The 20,133-nt window shown below is 30.9% G+C and overlaps 1 protein-coding gene across 1 annotated transcript in view; it reads right to left on the reverse strand.

Moving 5' to 3' along the window:
* Positions 1 to 2,074: 2,074 nt before the first annotated feature.
* The window catches only part of LOC148942123 (putative thiopurine S-methyltransferase), a 60,326-nt gene continuing 42,267 nt past the window's right edge, over positions 2,075 to 20,133 (reverse strand). Inside the window, exons 3-5 of the mRNA XM_089103235.1 lie at positions 4,386 to 4,509; positions 3,589 to 3,847; positions 2,075 to 2,287 (exon numbers count right to left, since the gene is read on the reverse strand). Coding sequence (XP_088959361.1) covers positions 2,169 to 2,287; positions 3,589 to 3,847; positions 4,386 to 4,509 — 502 coding nt within the window. The 3' untranslated portion in view covers positions 2,075 to 2,168. The remainder of the gene's footprint in view (positions 2,288 to 3,588; positions 3,848 to 4,385; positions 4,510 to 20,133) is intronic.

Consider the following 20,133-nt stretch of genomic DNA (forward strand, 5'->3'; position numbering starts at 1 on the left):
AGGGCAACTCATCCCCCTCCCACGCCTACCGTCCCATTATGTTTAAAAACTAAATGTTGCCTTAAGATTAAATTAAGATGCACTGTTTTAATGCTAATTCTCAATAAGGCATCTCAGCAGTATCCCAAGAACGAATGAGGGTATTATGTTCAAACTTTCGGGACTACTTCTGCTCTTAAAACTTAACAAAATCAAAATAGCCTAAGTGTATCCAATCTATCAAAGAAAGTAAACAGATTTTTTTGCAAATGGTATCAAATTTTCCAGTTCAGGTCAACTAGAGGAGATATGAAACTAAATTAAACACCACTATTTGTGTCAAGATTTTTACAAGGGTGTATGTTTTTAAAAATTGCTGAAAATTTTTCTCCAGCATACAAATAGCAGGCCAAATTATAAAGTCTCATAAAAACGAAAAGATTTAAAGTATTATTTTCTTTTTCCCTGAAAAGACTATGTGAATATAAAACGAACAGAAATTAATTAAAAAAATGTTTTCCATAAAATAAGTTTTTCAAAAGGTACAATGAAAATATTAAAGAACTCCATTAAACCAAAAATAGCAAAAATAAAATCAAATAATCTACCAAGCGTGAAACTACTACAAATCAGTATCGATAAATAAATGAAACCCAAAAATACAAATGAATGTGCATTGTCAGTTTAGTATACATATACTGATATTTAGTCATCAAAATGTTGATATTATTTGATTTATTGAAGTTATAAAAGTAAAAAAAAAAATTCAGTAAAGTGCAAATTATGTTCTGGCCTTGGGAAGGCATAGGAGCTTTGAGCCCTACTCATGTTAATTTCTCCTCGTTGTGAGTTTGACTCGGTTATTTATTGTAATTTCTGTTCGTTTTGCGCTTTATTTATGTATCGATGCTAACTTGTGGTAGTTTCAAGCTTGGTAGATTCTTCGATTTTATGTTGGTTAAGTTTTGGAGTAATAGTGTTCTTTAATTTTAGTCGAAAAACTTATTTTGTGGAAAAAGTTTATTTTTTAATTAATATGTAAAGGATCGATAAAGTTCATCATAAGTGGTGTCAGTCAAGTAGTTATTAATAAAAATTTTGTTTCGACTATAGCTTGACAAACGTGTGAAAATTACCTGCGGCAGGTATTGAACCTTCGACCTTCAGGGCGAATATCAACGGGCTATCCACTGCGCCATGCAGGGTTTCAAGGAGACAAATTTTAAAATAGTTTATAATATATTTAAATGTTTATATTAAAAGACAATCATTAGAAAAACTAACCATTGCACATATTGGACGTTGTTTACTGCTGATTCTTTGAGGTCCATTTCTTACTATTCCAAAGAAGAAAAAGCCTAAGGCTTTTTCCTGTTTGTAATCAGGTATATATCTAGTTCAGGTGTTATCCGGGTTGCAGTGGTAACTGGGTTTTAAAAAATATAATAAAGAACGAACCTTAGCTCATAGTAACTGAAATATTCATTAATAGTAATAGTTTCCCACAAGGGCGATATGTACCAGATTATGGGAGAGGCGACGGCACTGAAAATTTTTGACATAATGAAACGATTGAATGACCACTTGCATTTGATATTTTCCATAGGCAGCGCGGATAGATCTGCAGACTGATTCAATCAAAAAGCCTATAGTTGATCTAAGAGTCTGACCGTAAGTGATACCAAGGTATTTCAGAGAATCGAAACACTGAATTCTGATACCATCAATGACCAGACTAGAATTTGCCAATACAATGCACAAGGAGGTTTCCTTAGGCATTGAAGAGAACTATACTTGTTACCTTTCCCATTTCTTTAAAGGAAGATATTGGAAGGAATGTGGAAGGGTAACTGAAAATACGCAACTATCTCGATAGGCCAGTCTCTAATTATTCCTTTCCAGAAGTATAACTGGAGGGACATAAAAACAGAAAGAACAACTTTTGCGCACTAAACACCAACGTCAGTCAGAAAGGCAGCAACTGCAAGCTTAAAAATAACATAAGAATTTTTATTTCAGGGCCGCGCATTTGTTAAACAGGTTAAAAGCGACGATTTCAAGCTCATTTTCATTTTCTAGCCAACAAAGTCCACTCCTGGTATCTTCATCAGTTTACTAAATCTTAAAAATTTTAATGTTTAAATACAACAATTCAAAGTGGACTAGAAAAAAGAAACCAAAGCAAACATTTACTTATATCTGAGGTAATAAACAACTTCCCAGAATTCTTCAAGTGATATTTTTTCGGCACCAAAAGGAACATTGGCACGATCTATTCTATCCACTTCTTCAATATCAAAAGTGTCGCCTACAAGAAAAGAAAGCTTCTCAGATATTACACAACAAGCTATACCTTTTGACTTTTTCTTTTCTTGTGCTAAAGCAGTGAATCTTGATGATGCATGCTTACAAGTTTATTTGGAAACTAAATACTACATAGCGTTTTCTGAAGCCAATTTGACTAAGTCCATGCTGAAATATACTTAAAAATACTTTCTACAGTATAAAAAAAGAAAATTTCAAGAAATTACTAGATCTTTCCTACATAAATCAAAGCCAGCAAGGTATATTCTTTTTTTTATTTTTGTTTTGCTGTTTTTTTTTGTTTTTTTTGTTTGTTTTGTTTGTGGTTTTGTTTTTTATTTTGTTTTTGACCGAAAATGAATTCCGTTTCTTAGTAGCTCTATATGAGCAACTATTTAGTCTCTTAAATTTTCACACATAAAAAGCATCCTGTTAGAAATACGTATTCTATTAAGTAAAGCAAAAATGGCACAACTTTTTGCGGGGTTTAGTGCAACAATGGCACTACCATCTTCTTCTTATGTGAGGTAATTTCTGTTCACTTGAGTTTCATATATTCATTCATTTAAATTTTCTTCATTTTATGTTTTCCTTGATAATAAATTTCAGTTTTTGTTCGCATTTAGTTTCATTTATTCAATCAAATTAATTTCGGTCCGTTTTAAGTTCGAAGTATTATAAGATGCTATGTCTGATCGTTTAGATTTTATACCACTTTTTAATTTTCTTTGAACACTTTTGCTGGAATTTTTTTTTTATTATCGCATTTGACAAGATTCAGTTATGCGACAGGGTATTATATTAGAATATTTTGAGTCAATGCTGAGAAAGGCGTGATGATAAACTAACGCCAAGGTAAGTTTCAATAGTTCCCATAATCCTTTACATAAAATTAGCTACAAGATCGTTAGATAAAACCTAAGAACATTGGAGTACCAAGACACAAACCGCGACTCAGTCTGTTTTTTTTGTTTATCCAAACCCTACACAACTAGAAGATTTTAGGGTAAATTTTTGACTTCGAAAATAGTGATTTTTCAAAATATTTGATTACACATTATGAAAATTTTTATTAGACAACTAGAGCAGCACAGGGCAACTTTAGGTGTATGATTCTATTTCCTACCTAAACTGGGAAATGTTTTCTTTAAATACTAAATTAAACTATTCCCTCTATAGCTACACACCCATCAGCAAAAAATCCTCTAATCAGTATCATACATTATTTCTTGTGCTAATCTTTATACAACAATAAAAATACCCAAATTTCTGTTATAAATCTTTCCGAGCGTAAATTTTTCTCACCAAAAAGCTTGAATAGTTCTTTCTTGCAAAGGTTTCTTGGAGGACCAGCAAATTTTTCCTGATTGTAATGCATCACTGAGACAAGATATTTGCAGCTTTCTGATGCTACTTCCTTCATTCGTTTGGCATACAGCTCGCGGTCTTCTTTGTCAATGGCTACCAGAGAGCCACGGTCCCAAATAGCATTGAACTTGCCCAGAACATTGGTTGGTATTTTGAATAAGTCAGCCAGGTAGATTTGCAGTCGAGCATCTGGCGTCTTAGAAAAGAAGAGGAAAATTAAAAAATTAATTATACAATAGTCCAGTTACATGAGTTGCAAGAATGAACCTTTTTTTTTCTTCTTAAGTAAAATGCTAAGGTATGAATGCGATTTTATACATACATAAATATATATATATATATATATATATATATATATATATATATATATATATATATATATATATATATTTCTAATATATGTGTGACGAAAAAAGGCCAATAATAAAATGCTCGCAATCTTAATTTCCAAGTTTGCCAGTGCCTTTCGATTTAGTTTGATATTGCCCTCATCATTACCTGAAAGTCTCAAGTCAATATCCTTTTTGACCACCTAGATGGACATTGTACCTTTTGATTTAGTTTACGTCATTTTGACAACATGGATACGAATTGCGTCTTTTCATTTAGTTCCACATGCGCTGAAAGTTTCAATATAATAACCTGAGATAAAACATGTTGACTACAAAAGTGATTGATAAAACACTAAGCAAAAATAAAAAATAAATGATTTACTTAGCAAAACTCAAAATTACCTGAAACAATGTAAAGCTATCACCTTCTTCCTGTATAAATTCGAACGACTGCTCTTTAAAAAATTCCAAAATACCATGTTCTACACATTCGATGCCAACTACCGTATGTCCAAGGTCATAAAGCCTAAAGCAAAAAAAAATAATAAAACTTTATACTTTTTCCATTAGCCTCTTTACCTCAATTTTTTTTCTCTGTCTTTTTTCATTGTCTCATTTTCACACCCTTTTAAAGTTTCAAGTCTAAAAAGTTATTTTATAATTATTTTTTTTTAGAACTTTCAATATCATCCACATTAAAGAATAGTCAAGCACGGCAACATTAGCTCGTCTTAAGTTCACCACAACCAAATACCATCTCCAGAAGACCGAAAAGGCAGAAGAGTCCTTCAAATAGCTTCATCCGACATACAAATGACCCTTGGAAGAATCTTCCAGCAGAGAAGATCCCCAAAATACTACATCTAATTGCTTTCAGAAGCTTTTTGCCATGCGAAGCACTGATGTGTCACTTTTTGTTAATCAAGTGTCGATTTATCTATCTGTTTATCCTTTCCACGGTGTCTCAAAGCACAGTGTTCAAGAGTCTCTTTTAGAAATGGAGGATCTGAGTTTATTCTACTCTGTGGCAACAATACCAGTGATGCCTCTAGTATGCATTGAGTAGCAGCTCGAGCAAAGTAATCTATGAGGGCCGAGCAGCAGTCCGAGGGAAGCAAGCGCAAACTGTGAGGCCCAACAGTGAGGGCCAAAGGTACAAACTGCCTAGGGTGGCCCTATTCCACACAGTTCGTGGTAACGAACTGTAAGTAAGGAATGATGCGGCTCAATAGTAACCAAAACTCTAAAAAAAGAAATTTTGACAACAAAAAATGCATAAAAAGAATTGCATTTTATGCTGATTTCAAATATATAAGGTTCATTACTGTGAGGCCTAAGACTGAGGGCCAAAGGTACAAACTGCCGAGAGTGGCCCTATACCACACAGTTGGAGGTAACAAACTGTAAGTAAGTAGTATCCATGTATAAGGTACAGAACTTACACCTGCGGCATTAATATACAGTGCAGTTTGACGTGCACATTGCAAAAAACGACCAATCCTTTTATATTATATACCTATAAAGTGATCAAACACGTTTTGAAACTATGGTTGAGATTGTATAATGCAAGCAGACGGGTTTTTGCAGCACTTTCATCATAACATGTTTTTTTTTCTTTTTTTTTTTTTAACCAAAAACTAGAAATTGTCAAATTGCGTATTTAGGAATGATTCTGTAGGAAGAGCTGTCTATCACCCATGCATTATATACTGTTCCATTTCTTTGAAGTATGTGCTATCAGACTGGTTTCTGATTTTTTGGACAATTGCCTTTAGTCAAGACTAGTTTGTTAGGAATGTGTGTCGCTGCTAATTAAATAATAGGATGCTATACTCAGAATTGATTGATTGGCATATGGTTTTATATCATTTTGCTTAAAAGATAACTCTAATTGCAAAAAAAGAGTATAGCATTTGCGAATTGGACTATACGAACGATATTAATTGAATAATAGGGAAAAAAACAGAGCTAGCATTTCTTTGAAGTATGTGCTATCAGACTGGTTTCTGATTTTTTGGACAATTGCCTTTAGTCAAGACTAGTTTGTTAGGAATGTGTGTTGCTGCTAATTAAAGAATAGGATGCTATACTCAAAATTGATTGATTGACATATGGTTTTATATCATTTTGCTCAAAAGCTAACTCTAATTGCAAAAAAAAGGGTATAGCATTTGCGAATTAGACTATACGAACGATATTAATTGAATAATAGGGAAAAAACCAGAGCTAGCATTTCTTTGAAGTATGTGCTATCAGACTGGTTTCTGATTTTTTGGACAATTGCCTTTAGTCAAGACTAGTTTGTTAGGAATGTGTGTCGCTGCTAATTAAAGAATAGGATGCTATACTCAGAATTGATTGATTGGCATTTAGTTTTATATCATTTTGCTTAAAAGCTAACTCTAATTGCAAAAAAAAGGGTATAGCATTTGCGAATTAGACTATACGAACGATATTAATTGAATAATAAGGAAAAAAACAGAACTAGCATTTCTTTGAAATATGTGCTATCAGACTGGTTTCTGATTTTTTGGACAATTGCCTTTAGTCAAGACTAGTTTGTTAGGAATGTCTGTCGCTGCTAATTAAAGAATAGAATGCTATACTCAGAATTGATTGATTGGCATATGGTTTTATATCATTTTGCTTAAAAGCTAACACTAATTGCAAAAAAAAGGGTATAGTATTTGCGAATTGGACTATACGAACGATATTTATTGAATAATAGGGAAAAAACAGAGCTAGATAGCATTTGCGAATTGGATCGTATGAAGGTGGAGAAAAAAGGGTTAAACTGATTATCAGCTAAGGCAACCCCTCGGGGTTGTTAACTCATAGCTTATTTATTATGAATTTGGAACAATATCAATCTATGAAAATGGTTAACAATGATAAAATGCTCTTGTGACTTGACATAGCTGTATTTCTTCGATGTATTCTGTATAATAAACAAGTGACGTTTGAACAGTGTTGTCAATTTAAAATAGAATCTAACGTTAAACTATACTAAAAAGTTAATACTAAGAGAGATGTAGATGGCAAGAAAAGAATTTTAATAATGAAATTCAGAACAAACCTTAGAAATCCTAGCAAATCAAGTAGTAAGGTGTGAGCAGTAGTAAGTTGGATGTGAGTACGAACCATCAATGATCATAAGCACCAACGACCCTAACCACCAGAGACCTCAACCCCCCCCCCAAAGGTCCCCTATCCCCTCCAACTTTTTGGCCCCTCCCCCCATTTTTTATGAATTTTTTTTGAAGTTTTTTTTTTAACTTTTTTTTATTTTTTTTAACATGATATATTTTTTTCAAATTTTTTTAAATGCATTCGAATGAGATGAAACATACTTAAAACAAAAAAAAATCACATTTAATATTTTCCAAACTCAAAATGAGAATGGTATAGATATGCTAGTCATGACCTTTACTATTAGAAAAATAATGTTTGTAGTATCACTTTTTTTATTATTGGACTAAATTTTTTTTTTGGACTTGGAAATTATTAAACTTTTTTTTACGTATCTTAAAATGACATAAAATATGCTTACGGCTCTAACAATTGTACTCTATACTTACTCAGAGACACGATGCGTCTTTCCCACTGGTACTTTATGGCGGGTTATCGTCACTATCTAGTTTATTGCATGTAGTAAATCAGTATTTGATATGCAGTGGAACGATAAACACATAAGTCATATCTTTAAAAAAAAAGTGAAGATGGAGCATTTTAATAAAGTGTGTTCACATGGCAATGTTATTGTGGCATTGAATGCCGACAAGGAGAAGTATTTAAACATTTAAACAATGAAACAAGTACAAGTGGTAGCACTATTGGAAATGTATGCATTCATTGTCATGACAGTCAGGAATTAAATTTCTTTGGAGTACCGAAAAAATTCAACTCTTATGTTGGTGGATATGCAAGATTGAGATCTCCAGAGATGATTACACTCAAAGAATGCCAACATAAAAATAATCGTTGATGATAGAGGACAACTCCTTGCTACTGTTGCAGGTAACACAGTACCTACTGATACATCCTATCGTCAGCTTTCGGGTATTAGCATTCACCGGAAGATCAAAAAAAGAAAGGCCTGCTCTTCTACTAATATCATAAACCATATCATGTCTACGTGCCGAAACTATTACCTGTTTGAAAATAATGTGATAATAGACAGTGAAATTGACAGAAAAATAAAAAGGGCATTGGCAGAAAATATCACTATGGAATATAAATATGAATCGATCAAAAACAAAGTACCAGCAAACTTCAGTGCCATTGATCAAACAGTCAATAAACCAAATATTACCAAAGACTAAAAGCATATTGAGCCTGTCGATGACACACCAGTAAAAATTGTGTATAACTCAAAATGGAATAATGATTATTCTACTGATTACGAACTAAGAGAAGAAAATAACATTAGTAAGGCCATCGGGAATATGAAACTTACATGGAAACTTACACCTGAGGCATGAATATACAGTGCATTTTGACGTGCACATTGCAAAAAGCGACCAGTCCTTTTATATTATATACCTATAAAGTGATCAAATACGTTTTGAAAGTAAAATTGAGATTGTATAACGCAGCCAGATGGGTTTCTGAGACACTTTCATCATAACGTGTTTTTTTTTACCGAAAACTAGAAATTGTCAAATTGCGTATTTAGGAATGATTTTGTAGGAAAAGCTGTCTATCATCCATGCATTATCCACTGTTCCATTTCTTTGAAGTATGTGCTATCAGACTGGTTTCTGATTTTTTGGACAGTTGCCTTTAGTCAAGACTAGTTTGTTAGGAATGTGTTGCTAGATAGCATTTGTGAATTGGATCGTATGAAGGTGGAGAAAAAAGGGTATAGCATTTGCGAATTGGCCTATACGAACGATATTAATTGAATAACAGGGAAAAAACAGAGCTAGATAGCATTTGCGAATTGGATCGTATGAAGGTGGAGAAAAAAGGGTTTAACTTATTATTTGACAATTGCTTTTATTCAAGACTAGTTTGTTAGGAATGTGTCACTAGATAGCATTTTTGAATTGGATCGTATGAAGGTGGAGGAAAAAAGGGTATAGCGTTTGCGAATTGGAGTTTACGATAGATATTAATTGAATAATAGGGGGAAAAACAGAGCTAGATAGCATTTGCGAATTGGATCGTATGAAGGTGGAGAAAAAAGGGTTAAACTGATTATTGGACAATTGCCTTTAGTCAAGACTAGTTTGTTAGGAATGTGTCGCTGCTAAAGCTAACTAATTGCAAAAAAAAAGGATATAACATTCGCGAATTGAACTGTATCAATGATATTAATTGAATAATAGGGAAAAAAACAGCTAGATAACATTTGTGAATTGGATACAGCCAAATCGCATTCAAAATATTTTCTTGGAAAGAAATTTAAGTTTTATATTAATTTTGGGTATCTATAGATATTCATTGAGTTATATAATTAAGGAAGTTGCTAATTAAAAAATAGTAGGCTAAACCCAGAATTTATTGATTGATTGACATATGCTGTTAAAAGCTAACTCAATTTGCAAAAAAAGGATATAACATTCGCGAATTGAACTGTATCAACGATATTAATTGAATAATAGGGAAAAAAAGAGCTAGATAACATTTGCGAATTAGAATCATATGAAGGAGGAGAAAAAAGGGTTAAACTGATTAGCAGTTAAGGTAACCCCGAAGGGCTAGTTAACTCAGGCTATTTGTTATAAATTTGAGACAAAAGTAAATCTATGAAAATGGTTAATGATGATAGAATGACATTATGAGTTGACCTAGCTTTACCTCCTCGAAGTGTTTTCTATAATACACAGGTGGTGTTTGAACAGTATTGTCAATTTAAGATAGGGTCCAACGTTATATTATATTAATTATTTGGTACTAAGAGAGATGTAGATGGAAAAAAAAGAATTTTAATAATGAAATTAAGAACAAACCTTAGAACTCCTTGCAAATGAATTAGTATGGTGTATGTGAGTACAAACCATCAAGGATCATAAGCACCAACGACCCTAACCACCAGAGACCTCAACCCCGCAAAGGTCACCTATCCCCAAAATCGAAGGGCACCCCCCCCCAACTTTTTGGCCCCCTTCCCCCATTGTTTTTTGAATTTATTTTGACGTTTTTTTTTAACTTTTTTTTTATTATTTTTTTTTAATATGATATATAACTATTTTATGGAACAGATTCAAAATGTCCAAAGTTAATCATTGATATTAATAATGTATCATAATATATTTTTGTATTAATATTCTATACAGTATTATTTCATTAAAAATAAATTGTGAATCAAGTTGTCGTGTTTTCATTATTTTTAGAATATGATAGCATTTCAAACGTTTAGAATGCGTGTTAAAACATCGGGTATGTAAGAAAAGGAAATTACACACATCTATTTTCAGAATCATCGGATAACATTGACAAAATCTAGGTATCAGAATGAATAAATTCTTTATTAACATCATTTGTTGGATATGTCATTATGAAAAAATTGTAAGTAAGTAAGTAACAAGCTCTTTCTTGAATTCACCTCTTGGATACACAATACAGAAATTTAATTCACGAAATTATGAAAAAAATAAACTCTTTCTTGAATTCACCTCTTGGATACACAATACAGAAATTTAATTCAGGAAATTATGAAAAAAATTGAAAAAATTCTAATTAACATTTTTTATCGTGAATTCGCTTCCATCAACATCCTTTGTCAGATACATGGAATAAAATTGACAAAATGCAAATATCAGAGTGAATAAACACTTTATCAACATCCTTTATCGGATATGTCGGATAAAATTGACAAAATCTAAGTATCAGAGTGATTAAAATCTAAGTATCAGAGTGATTAAATTCCATATCAACATCCCTTTCTCGGATACATGGGATACAATTTACTAAATCTAAGTATCAGAGTGAATAAATTATTTATCAACATCATTTGTCGGGTATATCGGATAAAATTGACAAAATCCAAGTATCAGATTGATTAAATTCATTCAGCATTTATTCGCACTGATACTTAGATTTTGTCAATTTTATTCAACATATCCGACAAAGGATGCTGATAAAGTATTTATTCACACTCTGAAACTTAGATTTTGTTAATTTTATCCGATGTATCTGGCAAATGATGTTGATAAAAAAAATTATTCACTGTAATACTTAGATTTTGTCAATTTTATCCTATGTATCCGAGAAAAGGATGTTGATATAAAATTTAATCACACTGATACTGATATTTCGTCAATTTTATCCGACATATCGAGTGGAGCATGTCTATAAAACCTTTAATTACTCTGAGATCTATATTTCGTCAATTTTTTGCAATGTATCTGACAAATGATGTGGATAAGAAAAATAATTCACTCCACCCTTACATTTTGTAAATTGCATCTCATATATTCGAGAAAGGGATGTTGATATTTGACTTAATAACTTTAAGACTTAAATTTTGTCAGTTTTATCTGATATAACCGACTAATGATGATGATACTGCATTTAAAAGATATTGATAGAGTATATGTTCAATCTGATATTTTCATTTAGCCATTTTTATCCCGTGTATTAGTTAAAGGGTTGTTGATATAAAATTTAATCACTCCGATACTTATATTTTGTCAATTTTATCCGATATATCCGATAAAGGATGTTGATAAAGTATTTATTCACTCTGATACTTAGATTTTGTTAATTATATTCGTTGTATCTGACAAAAGATGGTGATAAAAAATTATTCACTCTGAAACTTAGCTTTTGTCAATTTTATCCAATGTATCCGAGAAAGGGGTGTTGATATGGAATTTAATCACTCCGATACTTAGATTTTAATCACTGTTATACTTAGATTTTGTCAATTTTATCCGACATATCCGATAAAGGATGTTGATAAATTATTTATTCACTCTGATATTTACATTTTGTCAATTTTATTCGATGTATCTGACAAAAGGATGTTGATGGAAGCGAATTCAATCGATAAAGAATGTTAATAAAGAATTCGTTAATTTTTTTTTATAATTTCCTGAATTAAATTTCTGTATTGTTTATCCAAGAGGTGAATTCAAGAAAGAGTTTGTTACTTACTTACTTACAATTTTTTCATAATACTTAAATTTTGTCAATGATATTCGTTGTATCTGACATATTATGTTGATAAAAAAAATTATTCACTCTGATACTTAGATTTTGTCAATTTTATCCCAAGTATCCGTGAAATGGATGTTCATATACAATTTAATCCTTCTGATACTTAGATTTTATCCGAGATATCCGACAAAAGATGCTGATAAAGCATTTATTTACTCTGATACTTAGATTTTGTCAATTGTATTTGAGTTATTTGGCAAAAGATGTTGATAAAAAAATTTATTCACTCTGACACTTAGCTTTTGTCAATTTTATCCAGCATATCCAACGAAGGATGCTGATATAGAATTTAATCAATCTGATATTTAGATTTTGTTAATTATATTCGTTGTATCTGACAAAAGATGTTGATAAAAAATTATTCACTCTGATACTTAGATTTTGTAAATTTTATCCCATGTATCCGAGAAAGGGATGTTGATATAGAATTCAATCAATCGGATACTTATATTTTATCCGAGATATCCGACAAAGGATGCTGATGAAGCATTTAATCACTCTGATACTTAGATTTTGACAATTATATTTGATGTATTGGACAAAAGATGTTGATAAAAAAAATTTATTCACTCTGACACTTAGCTTTTGTCAATTTTATCCAGCATATCCGACAAAGGATGCTTATATAGAATTTAATCAATCTGATATTTAGATTTTGTCAATTATATTCGTTGTATCTGACAAAAGATGTTGATAAAAAAAATATTCACTCTGATAGTTAGATTTGTCAATTTTATCCCATGTAACCGAGAAAGGGATGTTGATATAGAATTTAATCACTCTGATACTAAGATTTTATCCGAGATATCCGAGAAAGGATGCTGATAAAGCATTTAATTACTCTGATACTTAGATTTTGTCAATTATATTTGATTTATTTGACAAAGGATGTTGATAACGTAGAATGGTAATATAGGATAATATAGAATGGCCTATATTGATAATATACGTGTTATAGAATTTAATCAATCTGATACTTAGATTTTGTCAATTTTATCCGATATACCCGACAAATGATGTTGATAATAAATTTATTCACTCTGATACTTAGATTTTGTCAATTTTATCAAACATATCCGACAAAGCATGTTGATATATCATTTATTCACTCTGATACTTAGATTTTGTCAACTATATTCGTTGTATCTGACAAAAGATGTTAATAAAAAAAAATATTCACTCTGACGCTTAGCTTTTGTCAATTTTGTCCCATGTATTCGAGAAATGGATAAGATTTTAATCACTCTGATACTTAGATTTTGTCAATATTATCTGACATATCCCATAAAGGATGTTGATAAAGTATTTATTCACTCTGATATTTACATTTTGTCAATTTTATTCGATGTATCTGACAGAGGATGTTGATGGAAGCGAATTCAATCGATAAAGAATGTTAATAAGAATTCGTTCAATTGTTTTCATAATTTCATGAATTAAATTTCTGTATTGTGCATCCAAGAGGAGAATTCAAGAAAGAGTTTATTTTTTTCATAATTTCCTGAATTTAAATTTCTGTATTGTGTATCCAAGAGGTGAATTCAAGAAAGAGTTTGTTACTTACTTACTTACAATTTTTTCTTAATAACATATCCATCAACTGATTTTAATAAAGAATTTATTCAATTCTGATAACTAGATTTTGTCAATGTTATCCCATGTGTCTGACAATAGACGTATGCAAATTCCTATTCTTACATCTCCGATGTCTTAATAGACATTCTAAACGTTTGATATGCTATCTTACTCTAAAAATAATGAAATCATAACAATGTAATGCATAATATATTTTTAATGAAATAATGCTATGTAGAATATTAATACAAAAATATATTATGATACATTATTAATATCAATGATCAACTTTGGACAATTTGAATCTGTTCCATAAAATAGTTATAAATCATATTAAAAAAAATAATAAAAAATAAGTTAAAAAAAAATGGAAGAAAAATGGGGGGAGGGGGCCAAAAAGTTGGAGATGAGGGGGTGCCCTTCGAGTTTGGGGATAGGTGACCTTTGGGGGGTTGAGGTCTCTGGTGGTTAGGGTCGTTGGTGGTTATGATCCTTGATGGTTCGTACTCACATACACCTTACTACTTAATTTGCAAGGATTTATAAGGTTTGTTCTGAATTTCATTATTAAAATTCCTTTCTTGCCATCTACATCTTTCTTAGTACCAACTTTTTAGTATACTATTACGTTAGACTCTATTTTAAATTGACAACACTATTCAAAAACCACTTGCGTATTATACGGAACACATCGGAGAGGTAAAGCTAGGTCAACTCACAATGTCATTCTATCATCATTAACCATTTTCATAGATTGATGTTGTCTCAAATTTATAACAAATTGGCTGAGTTAACAAGCCTTTCGGAGTTACCTTAAATGCTAATAAGTTTAACCCATATTTCTCCACCTTTATATGATTCCAATTTGCAAATGTTATCCAGCTCTGTTTTTTTTCCTATTATTCAATTAATATCGTTGATACAGTTCAATTCGCGAATGTTATATCCTTTTTTTTGCAAATTGAGTTAGCTTTTAACAGAATATGTCAATCAATCAATAAATTCTGGGTTTAGCCTACTATTGTTTAATTAGCAACTTCCTTAATTATATAACTCAATGAATATCCATAGATACCCAAAATTAATACAGTACTTAAATTTCTTTCCAAGAAAATATTTTGAATACGATTTGGCTGTATCCAATTTGCAAATGTTATCTAGCTCTGTTTTTCCCCTATTATTCAATTAATATCGTTGATACAGTTCAATTCGCGAATGTTATATCCTTTTTTTGCAATTAGAGTTAGCTTTAGCAGCTACACATTCCTAACAAACTCGTCTTGACTAAAGGCAATTGTCCAATAATCAGTTTAACCCTTTTTCCTACACCTTCATGCTATCTAGCTCTATATATGCCCCTATTATTAAACTGATATCGTTCGTATAGTCTAATTCGCAATTGCTAAACCCTTTTTTTCTCCACCTTCATAATATCCAATTCACAAATGCTATCTAGTGACACATTCCTAACAAACTAGTCTTGACTAAAGGCAATTGTCCAATAATCAGTTTAACCCTTTTTTCTCCATCTTCATACGAAGCCAATTCGCAAATGCTATCTAGCTCTGTTTTTTCCCTATTATTCAATTAATATCGTTCGTATAGTCCAATTCGCAAATGCTATACCTTTTTTTCTCCCCCTTCATACGATCCTATTCACAAATGCTATCTAGGAACACATTACTAACAAACTACTCCTGACTAAAGACAATTGTCCAAAAAATAAGAAACCAGTCAGATAGCACATACTTCAAAGAAATGGAACAGTGGATAATGCATGGGTGATAGACAGTTTTTCCTATAAAATTATTTCTTAATACGTAATTTGATAGTTTCTAGTTTCTGGTAAAAAAAAAAAATGTTATGATGAAAGTGTCTCAAAAACCCGTCTGGTTGCGTTATACAATCTCAATTATACTTTCAAAACGTGTTTGATCACTTTATAGGTATATAATATAAAAGGATTGGTCACTTTGCAATGTGCACGTCAAACTGCACTGTATATTCATGCCTCAGGTGTAAGTTTCCATGTAAGTTTCATATTCCCTATGGCCTTACTACTAATAACTACAATATCATGAGAGAACATGGTGAACTATTTTATGGAACAGATTCAAAATGTCCAAAGTTGATCATTGATATTAATAATATATCATAATATATTTTTGTATTAATATTCTACATAGCATTATTTCATTAATAATATATTATGCATTACATTGTTATGTGTTCATTATTTTTAGAGTAAGCTAGCATATCAAAAGTTTAGAATGTCTATTATAAACATCGGAGATGTAAGAAAAGGAATTTACATACATCTATTGTCAGACACATGGGATAACATTGACAAAATCTGGGTTTCAGAATGAATAAATTCTTTATCAACATCAGTTGTTGGATATGTCATTATGAAAAAATTGTAAGTAAGTAAGTAACAAACTCTTTCTTGAATTCACCTCTTGGATACACAATACAGAAATTTAATTCAGGAAATTATGAAAAAATTGAACAAATTCTTATTAACATTCTTTATCGACTGAATTCGCTTCCATCAACATCTTTTGTCAGATACATCGAATAAAATTGACAAAATGTGAATATCAGAGTGAATAAATACTTTATCAACATCCTTTATCGGATATGTCGGATAAAATTGACAAAATCTAAGTATCATAGTGATTAAAATCTAAGTATCAGAGTGATTAAATTCCCTATCAACATCCCTTTCGCGGATACATGGGATTAAATTTACTAAATATAAGTATCAGAGTGAATAAATGCTTTATCAACATCATTTATCGGGTATATCAGATAAAATTGACAAAATCTAAGTATCAGATTGATTAAAACATCCATTGATGATAACATCCATTTCTCGAATAAATGGGATAAAATTAACAAAAACTAAGCGTCAGAGTGAATAATTTTTTTATTAACATCTTTTGTCAGATACAACGAATATAGTTGACAAAATCTAAGTATCAGAGTGATTAAATGCTTTATCAGCATCCTTTGTCGGATATCTCGGATAAAATTGACAAAAGATAAGTGTCAGAATGAATAATTTTTTTTATCAACATCTTTTGTCAAATACATCAAATATAATTGACAAAATCTAAGTATCAGAGTGATTAAATGCTTTATCAGCATCCTTTCTCGGATATCTCGGATAAAAATCTAAGTGGAAGTTGACAAAATCTAAGTGTCAGAGTGAATGAATTTTTTATCAACACCTTTTGTCAAATACATCAAATATAATTGACAAAATCTAAGTATCAGAGTGAATTAATGCTTTATCAACATCATTTGTCGGGTATATCGGATAGAACTTACAGAATTTAACTATCGGATTGATTAGATTCTATATCAACTCCCCTTTCTTGAATAAATGTGATAAAATTAAAAAAATCTAACTTCCAGAATGAATAATTTTTTTATTACCATGTATTGTCATATATAATGAATATTTTTGACAAAATCTAAGTGTCAGACTGAAAAAATTCTATATCAGCATCCTTTGTCGGATATCCTGGATAAAATTGACAAAAGCTAAGAGTCAGAGTGAATAAATGCTTTATCAGCATCCTTTCTCGGATATCTCGGATAAAATCTAAGTATCAGAGTAATTAAATTCTATATCAACATCCCTTTCTCGGATACATGGGATAAAATTGACTAAGTATCAGAGTGAATATTTTTTTTTATAAACATCTTTTGTCAGATACAACGAATATAACTGACAAAATCTAAATATCAGAGTGATTAAATTCTATATCAGCATCCTTTGTCGGATATGCTGGATAAAATTGACAAAAGATAAGTGTCAGAGTGAATAAATTTTTTTTTATCAACATCTTTTGTCAAATACATCAAATATAATTGACAAAATCTAATTATCAGAGTGATTAAATGCTTCATCAGCATCCTTTGTCGGATATCTCGGATAAAATCAAAGTATCAGAGTGATAAAATTCTATATAAACATCCCTTTCTCGGATACATAGGATAAAATAGACAAAATCTAAGTATCAGAGTGAATAATTTTTTTTTATCAACATCTTTTATCAGTTACAACAAATATAATTGACAAAATCTAAAAAAATTATGAAAGTATTATGAAAAAATTGTATGTAAGTAAGTAACAAAATCTTTCTTGAATTCACCTCTTGGATACACCATACAGAAAATTAATTCAGGAAATTATGAAAAAAATTGAACAAATTCTTTATTAACATTCTACAAACTCTATGTATTAGAATGAATAAATTCCTTATCATCATCCTTTGTCGTTTACGTCGTATAAAATTGACAAATCTAACAATCAGAGTGAATAAATTCATTATCAAAATACTTTGTCGGATATGTCGGATAAAATTGAACAAATCGAAGTGTCAGAGTGAATAAATTTTTGCCATCAACATCTTTTATCAGATAAAACGAATATAATGGACAAAACCGAATCGTCAGGGTGAATAAATGCTTTATCAGCATCCTTTGTCGATTCTGCCGGATAAAATTGACAAAATCTAGGTGTTAGAGTGAATTTTTTTTATCAACATCTTCTCTCGGATACATCGGATAAAATTGACAAAAGTATCAAGTATCAGATTGAATAAATTCTTCATCAACATCATTTGTTGGATATGACGGATAAAATTGACAAAATCTAAGTATCAGAGTGAATAAATTCATTATCAACATCCTTTGTCTGATATGTCGGATAAAATTGACAAAATCTAAGTATATGAGTAATAAAGTTCTATATCAACATCCCTTTCTTGGATACATGGGATAAAATTGATAAAATATAAGTATCAGAGTGAATAAATGCTTTATCAACATCCTCTAAATACATTATCAACATCATTTGTTGGCTACATCGGATAAAATTGACAAAATCCAAGTATCAGATTGATTAAATTCTATATCAACAGCCCTTTCTCGAATATATGGGATGAAATTGACAAAATCTAAGTGTCAGAGTGAATAAATTTTTTTTTATCAACATCTATTGTCAGATACATCGAATATAAATAAAAAAATCTAAGTATCAGAGTGAATAAATGCTTTGTCAGCATCCTTTGTCGAATATATCGGAAAAAATTTTCAAAATCTAAGTACCAGAGTGAATAAATGCATTATCAACATCTTTTGTCGGATATGTCAAATAAAATTGACATGTCGGATAAAATAGATAAAATCTATGTGTGAGAGTGAATAATTTTATTATCAACATCTTTTGTCTGATACATCGAATATAATTGACAGAATCTAGGTGTTAGAGTGAATAATTTTTTTATCAACATCCTCTGTCAGATATGTCGGGCAAAATTGACAAAATCTAAGTATCAGAGTGAATAAATTCATTATCAACATCCTCTGTCAGATACATCAGATAAAATTAACAAAATCTAAGTGCCAGAGTGAATTTATCAACATCGTTTGTCGGATCTATCGGATAAAATAGACAAAATCTAAGTATCACAGAGATAAAATTCTATATCAAAATCCCTTGTCGGATATGTCGGATAAAATTGACAAAATCTAAGTATCATAGTGATTAAATTCTATATCGACATCCCTTTCTTGGATACATGGGGTAAAATTGACAAAATCGAAGTGTCAGAGTGAATAAATTTTTTTCCATCCACATCTTTTATCAGATACAACGAATATAATTGACAAAATCTAAATATCAGAGTGAATGAATGCTTTATCAGCATCCTTTGTCCGATATGTTGGATAAAACCGACAAAATCTAAATGTCAGGGTGAATAAATGCTTATCAGCATCCTTTGTCGATTCTGTCGGATAAAATTGACAAAATCTAAGTCTTAAGAGTGATTTTTTTTATCAACATCTTCTCTCGGATACATCGGATAAAATTGAAAAAATATAAGTATCAGATTGAATAAATGCTTTACTGTGAGGCCTAAGACTGAGGGCCAAAGGTACAAACTGCCGAGAGTGGCCCTATACCACACAGTTGGAGGTAACAAACTGTAAGTAAGTAGTATCCATGTATAAGGTACAGAACTTACACCTGCGGCATGAATATACAGTGCAGTTTCACGTGCACATTGCAAAAAGCGACCAATCCTTTTATATTATAGACCTATAAAGTGACCAAATACGTTTTGAAAGTATAGTTGAGATTGTAAAATGCATGCAGACGGATATTTGCGGCACTTTCTTCATGATGTGTTTTATTTTTTTTTTTTTAATCAAAAACAAATTGCGTATTTAGGAATGATTTTGTAGGAAAAGCTGTCTATCATCCATGCATCATCCACTGTTTCATTTCTTTGAAGTATGTCCTGTCAGACTGGTTTCTGATTTTTTGGACAGTTGCCTTTAGTCAAGACTAGTTTGTTAGGAATGTGTGTCGCTGCTAGTTAAAGAATAGGAT

Source organism: Artemia sp. Qi Xiang Cuo, chromosome 17, assembly GCF_049724085.1.
Source record: "Artemia sp. Qi Xiang Cuo chromosome 17, ASM4972408v1, whole genome shotgun sequence".
Classification (NCBI taxonomy): domain Eukaryota; kingdom Metazoa; phylum Arthropoda; class Branchiopoda; order Anostraca; family Artemiidae; genus Artemia; species Artemia sp. Qi Xiang Cuo.